General features: G+C 34.5%; 1 protein-coding gene across 1 annotated transcript in view; it reads right to left on the reverse strand.

The window, feature by feature from the left end:
- Window positions 1-392: 392 nt before the first annotated feature.
- The window catches only part of LOC117172554 (splicing factor 3B subunit 2), a 23,594-nt gene continuing 7,293 nt past the window's right edge, over window positions 393-16,693 (reverse strand). The window contains exons 2-5 of the mRNA XM_033360610.1: window positions 12,836-13,803; window positions 5,552-6,057; window positions 1,394-2,118; window positions 393-642 (exon numbers count right to left, since the gene is read on the reverse strand). Coding sequence (XP_033216501.1) covers window positions 574-642; window positions 1,394-2,118; window positions 5,552-6,057; window positions 12,836-13,803 — 2,268 coding nt within the window. The 3' untranslated portion in view covers window positions 393-573. The remainder of the gene's footprint in view (window positions 643-1,393; window positions 2,119-5,551; window positions 6,058-12,835; window positions 13,804-16,693) is intronic.

Raw genomic sequence — 16,693 nt, forward strand, 5'->3', positions numbered from 1 at the left:
AATTTAAAATGTTTTCCTTTAAACTATTTTTTCACATTTAGCACGCATCTTTTTTAAAACGAGTTTAACCGCCTGCTTCATAAAGATAAAATTTTCAAACATTCATTGGAGCAAACTCTGTAGAGGAGGCTGCTAGACACTCTGGGCATATGAAAATCAATTTAAGCTTTCTCCAAGCTGCAAAAATAAAAAATTAATAAATTACAGTAAACTCAAATTTTTATTTAATAAAATAGCGCTCATTTCTTAACTTGAAACAATTTTTCGTTTTGACATATGAAAAAGATTCTTTCAAATTCACGAAACAGTTTTAAAGTCTATTAAGAATCTACAAGAAGTATATTAAGAAGGATGAGGAAGTGTGAGTGAAGCTCAACATAAGAAAAATCATATTCTATTGTATGATAATTTAATATCCTATATGTAAATTCAATAAACATACTGTTGCATTACGTTTTAGTTGACATACCAATTTCGTTAACAGTTCAAACCTTTCTCAAACTTTCATTAGACTCTACCAATCGCCGTGCACGGCTTCTTTCATAAAGTGAAATAATAAAAAAACGAAAGTATTTAAAACTTGAATTCCTTGTATTTCTTTGAGGATTTGCTGTCTGTGTTTTGTTGCCTTTTCCGCTTGCTCTGCAATATAAAATATAGAATCATAAATCACAACAACTTATTTGTCTGTATTAAATTAAAATCAAGATATTCAAAAGATACTATCGTCCTATTTATAAATATAATAACATATATCTCATTTACTCCATATCTTTAAATAGAAAACCAAAGTTTAGTACAAAATATATAAATTATAGAAAAATGTTGAAATCTGAGCTTTTTTACGTTGGAGAATGATGAATACAAATTTTGTGGATTAAGCAAAAAATATATTTTTGCAATTTTTGAGCACCGTTAAAATGTATAGAAATAATTTATTTTTTATGTATTATTATTTTTATATTATTTTTATTTTTATTTGTTTAAATTGTATCTCTTTTAATCTTTTAGTAAAATGTTAATTAACAAACTCATTAGGACACTTGCTGTAATAAAGGCATTTATTTTCAATGTTTAATCTTTGAAAATATTCCCGCAGTTGAATAAACCATCGGAGTTCCATATGTTAATTTATAAAAAGAGTCATGGAACTTAGAAAAAGGTTGGCTTAATTTTTACTTAAACCTTCAACACAATTATTTTAGATGTTTTGCCCGAACCAAAATCTTTTATAAAAAATGCAATAGATTGTAAGAATCCATAATTAAAAATATATGCTTATGCCTACACAAGAACAAACAAAACAGCCCTTGAGAACACCGAAGAACCCCGTAACAATATATAATATATAGCCACAAACAATTCCTTTAAGTATAATTTTAGAAAATAGTACCTTTTGTCTTTGGACGTGATCCTGAAGCATGTCAGATAAATCTTCTCTTCTGTGCCCGTGCTTGGAACGCATTGATTCTTCATAACGTGAAGCCATAGTTTCCGAATCAAGATCTAATTCACTGGGATCCAGCGCCAGTTCTACGGTTCCATCTTTTTCTCTGGTATCTGTCGATGTACCGCTAATTCCACGTCTTGCAGCAAGAACTGAAGGTGGTGCCTGGCCACCAGCACCAGTCATATCATAGACATGAGTACTACCCATCATGCTACTTCCAAGTCCCTCTGTTCTTCTCTCCTGAAGGACTGTATACAAAGCGGGAGTATCTCCACCTTCCATTTCGCTCTCTATTTTCTTTTTTCGTAACTCAATTGTCTCTGGAGTCTCGAGACCAGCAGGGATTGATGCTATACCGCTTGGGGTGATGAGACCCTCGGCACCTGGAGTGACAAGACCACTAACATCACCTTCACCTTCTTTCATATCCCCTTCGCCTTCGCCGCCTTCATCATCCTCATCGTCATCTTCCTCTCCTGATGATTCGGATTCAGGTTCGCCCCAAAGTCCGCGGTCGACGTCTTCATCTAAAGCGTCGCTTCCTGGTGCGCGAGCTATTCCGAAAACATCTCCGTAGAGAGGTCGGCCATTTTCGTCTACTGGTGGCTTTCCCCATCCTCCAGCGTGGTATCCGAAAGCACAACCTTCCGGAATGGGGGCGTTCAAACCTGAAGATAGATGACAAAGAGTTAGCAATTTTAAAAAGATTTATATTCTATTATTTTCTACTAATAGTAATTAGGAAATGTACAGTTCTGAATGATTTGAGGTTTGTCGCTCCATTGAAAATTTGGCGCGAAGACAAGAACTTAGGTAGCCACGCGGAGCACATAATCTTGATCCAAATCAAAGGCACAAATTGCGCAACTTTCTTATTACAACAAACAATCATAGACAAAGAAGAAAATATATGTTAGAGAATGTGAGATCAACAAATCGATAGAGATGCCTTCCATCAGGAAAACAGAGCTGAAGTGGAAGGATGCGGAGATACGGACTAACTTTATAATTGACAGTCCAAAATTACTGTTGTTGAATCTCTCATTCCTGAAAGGGTTATTGAAATGGAAGCTTCTAATGTGTCCCCTAAGGGTTTACATTTTTCTTACACCTTCTCTATTCCTTTACACACCCTCCACACACTTACTTGGTGGTGGAAGGGGGACCTACAGTTTAAGGTGGGTTCCGAACCACCAAGAGCAACAGCCTTAAGTACTTAGAGAAAACCTTTTTCTCTAGAGGTACCGGTCCCACGACTCTCCGGAGATGAACAACTTCCTTGCTAGGCTAGTGTTCACCGCATGGGCCACCGAGACTCTTCCAGAGTGCGAGGCGGGAATCGAACCCGCAAGCCGAAGGAGTGGGTCCAAAGCCTACGCTTTAGCCCCCGTCAGGCTTCCGTCCATGCACCAGAACGGCCGGATCTCCGAATAGCCGGAATGAGGTGTTGAGCAATTAGAAACATTCCGCGGAAATAGTGTCCTTCTCGCACCAAACTGAGCCAAACTCTGCCAAAATTTTGAAGTTCGCGCCAAAAGGCGTTCCGTTCATTTTTAAAGTTGTTAAACACATGAACCGGAATGACCTAACCCGGAATAACCGAAGCACCAATCACAGAGCACTTTTGACAAGAAGGCACTTCTTGGTCTTGCCGAAGGTGCTCTGTTATTGATGTTCTGGTCATTCCGGGTTATTGTCAATCCGGTCCATGTGTTTGACAACTTTGGAAATGAAAGGAACGCCTTTTGACACGAACATAAAAGTTTCGAACACTTCGTATGAGTTCTGCTTAGTTCGGCGTGAGAATGGCACTGTTTCCGCGGAACGTATCTGATTGGTCAACGCCTCATTCCAGCCATTCCGAGAACCGGCCATTCTGGTGCATGGACTGGAGGCCTCGCCGATATCGCCATCTGAGGGGGTTATGTTGGATTTCTTGAAAGTATAAGTTCTGAACGAAAACTGGGAAAATACAAATATTATTGTCACGGGAAATAGTGAAAAGTATAATTTTCAATAAATATTTGAAAAAATTTTCAAATCTTTGAAACACTACAAATCTCTCATTTCTCTTTAATAAATACTTTAAAATGCATCAAAATATTATAAAATTCTATGAAATCTGATATTTCTTGAAATCCCGAGAAATCTTTTAAAAACTATCTTGGAATCTTTTAAAATATTCTAAAACATTATAGATCCTGTGAAATCTTTCTATATCTTCCAAAATTCTAAAAAAAATTCTTTACAAGTGCATGAACATTTCTCTAGCTCGTTTAAAATTGTTAAAATCTTTGGAAATTACTTGAATTTTTTTTAATTCCTGAAAAATGCATTTGATTCTTTCAAAATACTCTAAACAATTTGAAATCCTTGGAGATCTTTTCAAATCATTGAAAATAATTTTCAAAATCCTTGAATTCTTTTAAAATTCTCTAAAATATTGCAAATCCTTTAAAATCTTTTGAGATTCCTTGAAACATTAAAAATTTTTTTAAAGTGCCTTGAATTAATTTAAAATGCCCTAAAATATTTTAAATCATTAAAAAATGACGGACTGAAAACTATAAAAGTGATTTGATAGTTTTGAAAACACACAGTTGGGGATTTTCCAGATTACTTATTATTCATTTGTAGTCCAAATTAAATTTATGAATGATTTCGATACCCCCTCATTTACCTGCGCGAGCTGTAATTCTTTTGACTGAATGCAATTTTTTTTTAACCGATAATACGGTTGCCTTTCTGCCTATTGTAAAAAATTATTGTACAAATTATTGTACAAAAGGTTCAAAGGCGACAAATTGTTTTAGCCTGTAATTGAATTTTGTGAAATTTCATGAGAAAATAATATGATAGATGGTATGCTGATGAGACTAGACTTTATCCGGAAATTAATTTAATAAAACTTTTCAATGGTTTGGAAGTCGTCAAAGTTTGATTTAATTTTCTACATTCGGTGAAAATTTAGTATTTCTGCACAGGGCTACGGATGCTGATGATATTTGTTAAAATGTTATGTTTTTACTGGAACTCGATCTTTTATATATGAGCAAACGTTTTTCAAAACATTAAAAATCAACAATTTTTCACATTTCTATAACTATTTTTCTAATTCGTGACCGAAGATGGAAAAATCTTTATATATCTGTATTCGTCTGAGGATTCAGACGGGTCTTGCTGAAAAGCTTTAAGATTTTACTGGTACTCAAAATGTCATACAGGTGCACTTTTTTTCAAAATGTTTGAAATCAACGATCTTTCACATTCCCGTATAAATTATCTCAAATTGTGACTGAAATCTATTAAGTTTGAGTATTTCTGTATTAGGCTACGGATTCTAATGATATTTATTGAAAAAATTTACATACTCGTATTTACTAAACCTCCATCTGTTAAAGGCGAGAAAACGTTTTTTTTAACATTCACAACATTTTTTGAAAACATCTAAAGTATCTTCATATTTCTGTATCCAGCTACACATACTAATGAGACTTGGCAAAACAGTTTAAACTTTTAATGAAACTCGGACTGTTACAAGAATGCAAACTATTTTCAAATAGTCTAAAATCGAAACTTTTTCGCATTTTAGTAAATATTTTTCTAATTCCTGGTTAAAGTTCATCCAACCAAAATTTTCTGTATCCAGCTGCGGATTATGATGGGCCGTAATGAAAAGCTTTAGGCTCTTATTGGTATTCCAAATTTTATCAAAATGCAAATTTTGCCCAAACGTCTAAAATTAACTATTTGAAAAATAAAAATAAAATAAAAACAGTACAAATTTGTGTCCGAAACTAGTCAAATATTGATATTTCTGTATCCGACGGCGGATTCTGATAAAAATTGGTTTGTTTTGCAGTTATACATGCTTCATTCCAAGAACCCCTTAACTCTTATTAGTTCTCCCACTGGTCAGATGGTTTTAAAAAAACATTATTTTTCTTTCCCCCTCCGTAACTTCCATGAAAAATGTAATTTGAAGGTTAAAATTCTCAGGAGTTTTTTACTACCTTAGGATAAACAATTTGACATACATTTTAGCCTGATATTAGCGGAATCCGATTTGGCATGCAACTTAAAAATAAAAAAATAACTGACCTGGAATTTTGAGGTTTGGATAACTCGGAGGAGGACCATAACGCTGCATAGCAATTAGCCAAGGTGGTGGCACTTTATGGCAATTGGGACCAATCGGCATTCCCAAAGCTGTTCGCAGCTCATCGGATAATTCTCCAGGTTTTTTTTCTTTAAGTCGAGTTTCGAATTCCTTTCCTTCATAATAAAGATCACCGTGTATGGTCATCCTTGGTTTTGTCTGCCATTTGAAAAAGGCATCATGCAGTTTTTGGTAATCGATATCTATTTTCCCCATTTTTGGTCGTGCACGTTCCCTCATTTTTGCCTTTAAAGTTCTCGTATCATCACGCTCTTGCAAACTTGCGCGCATTTCAGTAATTCCTGTCCGTTTGATAAAATCTGGTAAATCGAACGGTGGCTTTTCAATACCCCGTTTTCCCTGTAGATATTTTCTCTTGAAGCACCAGTGCCGAGGCACTGGTACTGTATTTCTATGCGCTTTTAATTGCACTAAAAGTTTTGGGTCCCTGGAAATGAACGAAGTTTGAATAAGTCATAAAAAAGAGACTAGAAAATCAATATAATTAAAAATCATGTTTTCAATATGGTTACAAATTTTACATATCAAAAAGTAAAAAAAAAATATTATAAAGGATTTCAATGTCCATTTCCAATTTTTATGCTATTTTCGCTGCGCTCAGCATTTCAGTGCTGGCAGTTAATTCAGTCCTTCGACAATTGCAATTTATTTTCATACATACTCTCAACTCTCGTTTCTAGGTCGCGCAATCATGTCTCTTCCCTGAGCGTCTCTTGGCGACCTATACGCCAGGCCCGCCAAGCCTCAATACATTTGTCGCTTACCAAGTTTTGGCTACGACGTACCGGTACACGATCGCCGGTAGCACCACATCTACCACAATAAGGGTGAATATCGACGTGTCCAAATGTCAAAGTGCCATCTGGGCAGAACCAAATAGAAAGCTTCCTTGCTTTTGAGGACGTTGGTCTTCCCAATACTATTTGTATGCGACTTTTAAGCTTCCATGTTTCGCCACCTTAGATGACACCTTTTTATTTCGTCCTACCGAGTTGGCACCTTGTCATTTGGACAATGACAGGCAATGACGTGTATTGTAATATTGTGAACCTGTGCTGTAGTTTCCTGCTGACTGTGAATATGACCTTTTTCCCATTTTCTAAGTCTTCTTATAGGAAAGAATTGGCTTAGAAATGGAGGTTAGGAACACAAAAAATCAAGGCTTTCAGTTCTAGAATTTACAATTAACTTTCATTTACAAACATATTGATACTTGCCTCCTTTCAATCTTGTGACCATTAATTCAAACTAGATTTGTATTATTTTTGTGCGCTTCTCACCATTTCTTACTTCAGTCAAAAACGGGCAGGCAAGCGTCGTGAAAATTTATCGTGCATGCGTGTCTGTGCTCATCACCGACATGAAAGCTTGCTAGTATTGTGCAACATGTGGTGCCTCCGGCGGTCGTGTACCGGCAATTCGTACACAAGTCGTACTAAACTTCGTCACGAAAAAAATGCATTAAAGCTTGGAGGGTCTGCTATACGCTCGGATAGTCAGTCCCATATAAAAAATTTTTTATGTAGCGACTCTCTAGGCACGTACCTTTGTTCGTGTAAAAGTTTATTTAATTTTGCGATACAATGGCTGAACCAAAGAAAAAAATGTCTGTCAATGAGAGAAAAATACCTAGTTTTACAAAAAATTATGAACGGAAAATCAAGGAATGCGACCTTAAATAAATTCAAGCTTAGAAAACGTTCTTTACGTGAAGTTTTTTAATACCCTGATAAAGTTATTAAGAAATCTAAAGACTGCTGAGTACTGCATCAGTGGTTGCTTTATTAGAATGGTTTCTCAAAAAAATGAGATTCGGGTCAACCTATTTTGGCAACGATGCTTCAGAAAGAAACTCGAGTTTTCAATGAAATACTAAAGGGCATGGCAAACTTTAAACTTCACAAGTCATAAAGTAGTCCTTTGGAAGTCTTGTGGCGGACATATTAGGGACGTCCTAAAGACCTGTTAAAGACATGAAAAGATCCAAAGGATGTCTTAAAGACGTGAAATCACATGATATAGAGGTACATTCTAAGGACGCATTTAGGATATCCCGGTACCCACTGGGGCATTTGTTGATATTTTTGATTAAGGGAAACATTTATATTCTATTTATATTTTTGTATCAATTTGTTTCGTTCATTTTTTGTAATTGCTAGATAAAATATGCTAAGTTGTAGAAAACTTTGTAAAAGACTGACTGTTGACTTGAAAAAACGCATCTGATTCTGAACCACCCTCCAGACCAGACGCCGGCCTCTAATCGGGAATTGAGTTTAGTATAATTTTTTTTTGTACGGAAATGGCCAAATTTACTACGCGCACCGATTTGGTTGTGCGCGAAGAATTTTTCCCATGCAATGTGCGAATCGGGCTCTTCGTGGCTGCTATGCAGGCAAAAGAGGTCAAAATTCGTACGCAACTGCTTCAAAATAGCTCTTTAGATTACTAGTGCGCAAAACAATATTAATTCTCACACACGAGTATTAATTTTTTAGTATGAGTCGTATGTCCGAATTATGAGGCGAAATCTCGTGCACGACCCGACGGCGAGTGCGTACACTGAAGATCAACCAGCAGTAACTGAACAAGAAAGTTTCAAGCTAAGGACTGCTCCGAAATGATATTCATGTTAATCGTTTACTTGAAAAATAAGACAATTCCATTTTCAGGGTGGCAAGTGAAAGTGGATTTCAAAATTTTATTATATTTCCCAAACTGTAAGATGAAACAAACTGACTACTTTTTTCTTTTTTTCTTATCTGAGTCTGTCTATAAACATGCTTATCTCAAAGTTAATGAGTTGATTGCAGGGACGAACACTGGAAATTTATTTTCTTCGAAAGATATAAGATATAACATATTTTTTGTAAATACTTATAACTACAGAAATCACAGAATAATACTAGAAAATGGAAAAATATTTAAATGACTGTGTACGAAAAATAACTTTCAGATTTTTCAAAACTCTTTAATCCGATAAGTTGATGATTAAACTTCTTGTTTAATCTTCTTAGCTTACAGTTCCTTCACTTGCAGATTTTTTAGTTTCTTCTTAGTTATCGCCTTTGGCCCAAAACGGCAGCTAACTCCCGGTTGGGATGAGAGACTTGCTAGGGCTAATCTAACATTGGGATTTGTCCCGACGGCATGGAGTAGTAGTAGTAGTAGTAAAATTTATTGTAATCATCCATTGTGTTTACATCGAGTTCCGTATAATCTTGTATATTTTATTACTTACTGTTTGATTGTTCTCAACATTGCAAACGCCTTGAGACAGGCTATCAGGATTGACAACCATACTGCTGATGGATTGTTCGCAACATTGTGAACGCCTCAAGACAGGCTCTCAGTCGTGACAAACTTACTGACCGTGTGATTGTTTGCAACATTGCAAACGCTTCTGGACTGGCTCTCAAGCACGACAGACAGTCATGGCTTATTTATTTGACCGATTAGCATATTATATGATTTTTTCTTCTTATTTAATTTTACTCAAACCTTGAGTAGAGGCTAGCAAGCTAACTACGGATTTGTTTCCCCGGGTTTCCGCATTGCATGGGAGGTTTATTACTCTCTTCTTTGCCTTCTCATTTTCTTTTGTTCGATGAATGCAAGACGAAACCCCTTACTGGAGATCTATTTTGTCATTACGTTTGGTTGCAAGTCCACAAACATTACAAAGTTCATGAAGATTCATGGGCACATCTCATTTTAACAGCCATTGAACTTTTGAAGAGCAAACTGTCATTCTGAAATTCAGGCGTTCCTACAACAGCGAATTTAGACAATTAAAGCTAAAAAACGTCTTATACTCCAATGAGCGAATACTGTCACAGTTCCACTGTATCCAAGATGGAAAGCCCAGTCGGGATCGAGAATTAGTTCTCGGTTCTAAACTACATCTGCCAATCCATCTAGTGATGTTTGTAACCCAAATCGGTTATTGTCAAGAGTGGCGTAAACTTGATGCTCTTGATAGGCCTCGAACTGTGATTCGATGACGTTTATAGTTCAATTGAATTCCTATGGGACATTGGAATCATAGCTGCCCGTCGAAGACTCGTTGTCGTCTATTCTATAAACAGCATCATAGCACGCTACATGAAGACATGACACGTAAAAGAGCTTAGACTGAAGACTCGGGCCCTTTAACCACTGAGAAAGTTCGCCTGTATTCGGAATCTTATTATTTGGCCTCTTCCGGACAATTTCTGGTCTGAGCTCTGAGACCAGTTCTTTATCCCGCCAATTAGTTCGACACCTTGGTTTGCCACAACAGGCCATCAATATTTCCATCAGCACAGTTGAACCTAAACCAATCGAAATTGCTCGTAGGCGATAAAAATTGGCATCATATGCAGACGCTTTCCTTAGTAGATCTAAAGTTCATTGTACCAAAACCCATCGATGTGCTCTTAGGCGCTGATGTTTACGGCTCACTTCTTTTTGATGTAATTCGTCAAAGATAACGAAAGGATCCCGTCATCTTTCAATCCGTTTTCGGATAAGTTGTGATTGGTTCAGTCGGATTCTCTAAACCTTCAGATGAATCGGACCATTCTGGAGCTTTGATGATCTTAAGCCTTCGCCAAAAGGACAACTTTGATAGCATCCTGAAGCGATTCTGGGAACAATAGGACGCGAAAAAAATCAAACGTCTCCATATTCGACCAGTCTGTATCCACATCTTAGTAGAATCTCTGCTGATATTAGATTATAATAGAAATAGAATAGAATAAAATAGAAATACACGGTTTTAAAGATATTTACTAGCAAACAGGCCTTTGTTGCTGTAGTTTACGTTCGAGTGCATACCTCACATGGACACTGCAATGCACAATGTATCACATCCGAGACTCGCGCCTCACCCGTTGAAACCATCACTATCCCTAAACTGGAACCTAGCTCTGCTGTGCTTGTGGTTCGATTGATTAATTACGTACTCAAATAATTGGTACTCTCTTATGCGGTTACCTACGCATGGTCGAACTCACGTAACTTTCTCGGTTGGATTCAAAGAGATAATCCTTCTTAGCCGATTTATGTCGCCAAAACCGAATTTCGAAGATGCAGCGACCAAACTTGAAATTTTTTATTTTTTAACACAATTCAAAAAGATATTATGATAATCTTGTAAGGTCTTCAAAAATTTACGTTTTACTTTCCATGATTTTTTTCAAATTGTGCACTACTTGACTTAAAATATTCATTTACGTTTTTTTTTATTTTGAAAATGCTATAACTCTGTTAATTTTTCTTTTATCAAAAAAGGTTATGGGGATAAATTCTTCGTATTTTCCTGTACTTTGAACAGCCGTTCATAGAAGTTTTAAATCTTAAAAAAGTGGCCTACAAAATTTTGAAAATTCTTTAACTTTTGGAATTTTCGTCTAAAATGGCTTGTTAACGAACTCGATCTTTCTTTTTGGTCCCTAAAACTGTGTACCTAAGTACAATCCAATCCGACTAGTATGTCAAAAGTTATTTGGTATATAGATAACGATGACACACGACAGACACCAACGTAAAACCGTTTTTTTTTCTCGAATTCAGGGAGTGTCGAAACGTAGAGATTTAAAGAAATCTGTGATAGTTAGGCTTCACATAAAACTAACCTCATTATGATGAGAATGTAAAAATGTAATCTATGCACTTCATGCCTTCTCTTGTCTTCCAGTGCGTCGGACATATTGGAATCCGCTATTTTACTGAGCTCGATAAAAAAAAATTACTTTGTTTCACGAATTTTATTCCAGTAAGAAAGTAACCAAAGACATCAGTGACGTACGTAGCTCTAAAATCTTCTTGATATATTTGTATATAATATACATGACAGAAGCCCTGTGCCAATTAACAATATATTTTTAAAGCGTACACTTTTCCATATCCCTGACTTCTACCGAAAAAAACCCTAATTTTTCTCCGACTTTTTCCTATTTTTCAGATTCCCTGAATTTACCCGGGTTTTCAAGTCGCTCACCACCCTGAATTTTATAGAAGTAAAAAATAAGTTGAGAAGTATTTTTTGATTCTAAATAATAAAGCACGAGACTCTATTCCATTTCAACATAAATTAAACTATTAATACTAGAATTACATCTTTTTTAGCTAATTAGGGCATATTCCTGTTTTGAATCAAATCTGTATGTGGGGTGAAAAATTGGCTAATTTCCATATTTTTTGTGTAAATTGTTTATATTTTCTTCTAACCCAAGCATAAAAAACGATTCACAAAAATACTATTGAAATTAGCCAATTTCTCATTTCGAATACCGATTTGCTTAGCCCTAATTATCTAAAAAAGGTGTCATTCTAGTATTTATGGAGTAAAATGGGGCAATTCAATGTTGCGGTTTGGTCCTGGGAGCTCCAAAAATCTGAGGCTTGGCACATGAGTTTCACTATGATGTACTCACTGTTAAAATTTTACAAATAGTTTTTGCTTATTTTTAAAAGCTTTAAAATGTACAATTGAGGCGATACATTCTACAACGGGTTCAGATATTAACTGAAGTTCACTGAAATTAACAAGAGTAATCATTTTGGAATCATTTTCAAATTAGAAACACCTTCGTAAAATGTTAAGAGTAAATAAACCACAGTGGAACTTAATTATCTGCAAAGCCTAACATTTTTGGAGCTCCGTAAAAAAGTTACAATCCTCGAAAAAGTGATTTCTCGAGATTTTTAATTTTTTCATGTGATATTATCATAAAGAAAATTATTTTTGGACAAATATCAGGTAATCAGATGAAAAATGGCACGAACATTTGCTTATAGTAAGTTTTAACGTTTTAAGTTAAGTAATTTTTTTCACCTGAAAGTAAAAAATTTGCAAAATGTTAGATTTTTATTTTCACTTTAAAAAATATCTTTTCCCTATTATTGTTTTCTAAAATATATATTTTGCTAATTTAAAGCCTTTAAACAGAACTTTAAAAAAACATTATTAATACACTCGTGCACCTTTCAATACAGTTTACAACTAAAGCATACTAATTCAACTAAAGCTAAATCAACTCTAAATATACGAAAATTACCTATGCCAAAAGCTTAAGATTTTTTCATATGCCCGCAACATGTTTTAAACCAGTCAGCGGACTGTATTATATTAAATTTTGTTGAAGAAATAGTTCAATCTTCCACAATGAAACAAATGCCAGGTACTTCAAATGAAGAAACAAAAAGAAGGACATATTTACCTGGCAGTGACATCGTGCATTTCAACAACGTCTGGCCGTCCTACAAGTTGCTTTAGTTCTGCAACACTCAGCCTCGTCAACCTCTTCAGCTTTCGTTTAGACAATCTTGGAGCTCCATTTTCACCGAGGCCCTGTTGCTGCTGCTGCCCGCCAGCATCATCATCAAATTCATCTATTAGAGGAACCTTGCTGGAAAGCATTGAGGCCGGAGTAGCCGAAATAGGTGGATACTGACCAATTAATTCTCCCTTATCATCCGCAGGACGAGGTTCAGGTTCTGTGAGTTTAAAGGCCTCAAAAACCCTCGCAAATTGCCGATACATCGGTTCCAAATCTTGAATTCCAGGAATTTCTTGTATATATTCAATTTCTGGCATATTTTCTTTTGACTTTGAATCGCTGGATGATTCTTTTGTGCTCTCATCAAACTCTTTCTGTTCAACGGAGTGTTTTTTCTTCTTCTTCTTTTTCTTCTTTTTAATCTTGCTAGACCGCGTATCCATTTTCTCGGAAGTAATTTCAGGATCAGGAAGTAAATCATCCAAACCAGTAATATCATCTGGAATGATTGTCTCGCGAGGAATATTAGTACTCATTTGATCATTTGGATCAAACTCACCGAGTTCTCTGACTCTCTCGTTTTTGAAGGCCAACGCCTGCTCGAGAGCTGCAGGTAACTTCATGTTGCTTGGATCTGATACCTTTTCTCCTTGTTCAGGTTGATTAGGATTAGGAAGATCAGTCGGAGGTGTAATTTTGAGTGTCAAGAGGCTAGGGAGAGGCGGTTTTTGAGGTTCCATTTGAGGAAAATTGTTTGGGTTCGATATCGGAGGTGGTGGAATTCCCATCATTTGGGGAGGCGGCATACTCATAGGGGATGGCACGCTTGCTAGTTGCTTTTGAATTTCCTGCTGCTCCATGTGTCGCAGCTGCTGCGAGTCCAACATCATAGGTGGAGGTGGGCCAACCTAAAATCAAAATTAATCAATATCAAATTATAATCATTTTCACCGAACCCTAAAAGCTAAATTAACGGAAATAACTTTATGAAATTAAGGTTTAAAAACTTATTTTCTAAGTGTAAGATAATTCTAAAAAGATAAGTATTTTATTTTGATGCTCGCTGTGTCTGAATCGACCTTAAATAAGATCTTAAATGAAAAGTCATAGTACATCCAATTTTTTCCTTGAATTCGATTTATGAATTCCAAAATAGTGTTCAAGACTTTTTTTTAGCGAAATCCTCCAAGCCATTTTAAGTAGAGATTAAGTAGAGAAACTTCGGCTCCTGCTTCCTTCGGCCGCCGGAAGAAGCAGTAAGCAGTAACTTCGGCCGGATTTCTACTGCGTTTTTTCTCCTACTGCAAACTTCGGCGTCAAGTACCTGAAGCCCTGAACCCTTTTTTTCTGCGTCTTCTGACTTTTTTTTCGAACGCTTTATTTACTTTTCCTATTGCGTTCAGAAAATCAGAATTCAATGTCAGCAATTCAATATTGAGAAAATGAGAATTTAAAAAAATTTTAATAACGAAATTATATTGACTTTTAATTTTCGAGGTGATTCGTAAATGAAATATAAATTATTTGTTTTACTTAAATAATGAAATAACATACGAAACATGTGTGTAGTGGATAAAATCTATTATTTTCTTAATAATTATCTCAATGTTTTCCTCAAAATTTTTTAGTAATAAATAGTAGCGAATGAAGATTCACATATAACTCACAGGTGTGTCTTTCTCTATATGTACTGTGCTAAACAGTACTGTTGATGAAAATCGGATCATATCTTCAATGCCAGTTGAGAGTTCTTGTAATTTCGCATGCACTTTAAGATTTACTTAATTAATGGAAATATTAACCGATTTTTATCCACTTTTTTCATTTCCTTGAAATTATATCAGGAAAATGATTCAGCTAATTAGAAGTTAATTCAGCAATTTCTAAAAGATTTGACTTATTTAAACAGCCTTAAATCTATGACAAGGAAACGGTTATTATGAGTAAATTAATATTACTTATAATTAATTAATGATTAATTAATATCTTATGAAGTAAAATAATAGATTTTTTTATTATAATAATATGATAGCATTTTGTAAAGAATTCTTAATTAATTATTTATTTGCAACTTAAATTGAAAACGTTAAGCGAATTGGCGAAACATGAAGATATTTTAACGCTTAAAAAGTATTTCCATATCCGACAGAGACATTTGTAAATCCTTTTTAAAATCCGCTTTAGAAAATTCAGCTACGTCCTCTTTTTCAACATTATCCGAGTGCGAATCCGAATATCATGAAATCTGAAAGTGGGAAAATTAGAATATTTATATATTTGATTTAAAATATATCATATTTCTGCGGCGAATATAATTTCCCTTTATTGAATTAAGAATTGATAGGGACAGACGTCATTTAAGCGAAATTCAAATAAATGTAACATAATAAAAGAATTATTTATTTCAATCAAATGTAAAAAATAATTGTACTTTCTTCATAAAATGTAATAGTTTTTTTTTTTTAGTACTATAATTTTTGACACATTATTATTAAAACAAGTAATCATCGTTTATTTCAAAATTTCTAAATATTGAGCCAGAGATGTCCACTTTTTCTCAAAATGGTACACGATGCTACTTTTTATTGAATACTTGTAAAATTATGGTACATTTCTTCTAAGTTTGAACAAATTTCTATTTATTTAAACAATTTATACTTGCTCAATCAATTTTTTCCAGTAACTAAAAAAAATAAAGTAATATAGAATACAATTATTTTTCTGATTTTATAGTATATAGAAAGAATATTTTAACCAGCTTAAGATGTTTAAAAAAATGCAATTTGTTTGAACAATTATTTTTACAAGCATGTTTTAAAATCGAATTTTTTGAATTAAACATAATATTTAATGCTTTCGAGGTGTCGTCAATTCTGTTTAGAATGGCCTGTCATTTTTTAAACAATTTTTATTCGTCCAGGCCGATCCAGTTTTGTATAAAAAATGTGGCTCAATAATACGAAACAGAACAATCGAATCGAGTGTTTGGAAACTGTCTTCTACAATTTGTGAGTACTTTTAGCAAGTACTGGTTTTGTTCCTCATTTCTCGTTATGCAACTATCTAAGTCCAAAATTTCAAATATTGAAGTTACAAGAAGAGAATCGTTTGCCATATATTTTGATGAATTTCGTATATTTTTTGTGGTTTGTTAATTAGTTTCATTTTGTATTGGAAATTACAATTTTTAAATTAAAGAAAACATTCAAATGAAAATGAAAATAACAATCTTCGAAACAAATTTTAATTAACAGCTAAGACATCGAAAGTTAGAGCAATTTATTGAATAAAATTTGTTCTCATTTGTGCCGTAAACGGTTTTTTGAAAAATAAAAAATTACGGGCACAATTGTTGAAAAAAGTTGTGTTTTTTTCTAGATTCGCAACTTCTTACTATAGCAAAAAGAAAGGTTATTCTAGGTGGCTCGAAGTATACACATTTTCGTGCAGGAAATAAAAATGATAAAAACATGTCTTAAAAAAAAACAAAGTCCAAAAAATTTTATTATTTTTAAAAATGTGGAAAAACTAAAACTTGTGCTGAGTTGTGCTCGAGAAACGCAGACATTACCTATAAAAAAATTACCTGAGATCCACAGTTCTCGTATTAAACCCCAAAATTTAAAACTCAAAAAAACATAAAAGATCCAAAAATAGTCAAATTTTGTCAAACTAAAAGTTTTACTGAGTTGTGCGCGGCAAATGCAGTCGTTATTTTCTATAACAAAAGTGCGTGAGATTAACATTTCTCATATTAAAACTCAAAAAGTAAAACTCAAAAAAAGTACAAAGCCCAAA

The sequence above is a fragment of the Belonocnema kinseyi genome, chromosome 5, assembly GCF_010883055.1.
Source record: "Belonocnema kinseyi isolate 2016_QV_RU_SX_M_011 chromosome 5, B_treatae_v1, whole genome shotgun sequence".
In the NCBI taxonomy this organism is placed as follows: domain Eukaryota; kingdom Metazoa; phylum Arthropoda; class Insecta; order Hymenoptera; family Cynipidae; genus Belonocnema; species Belonocnema kinseyi.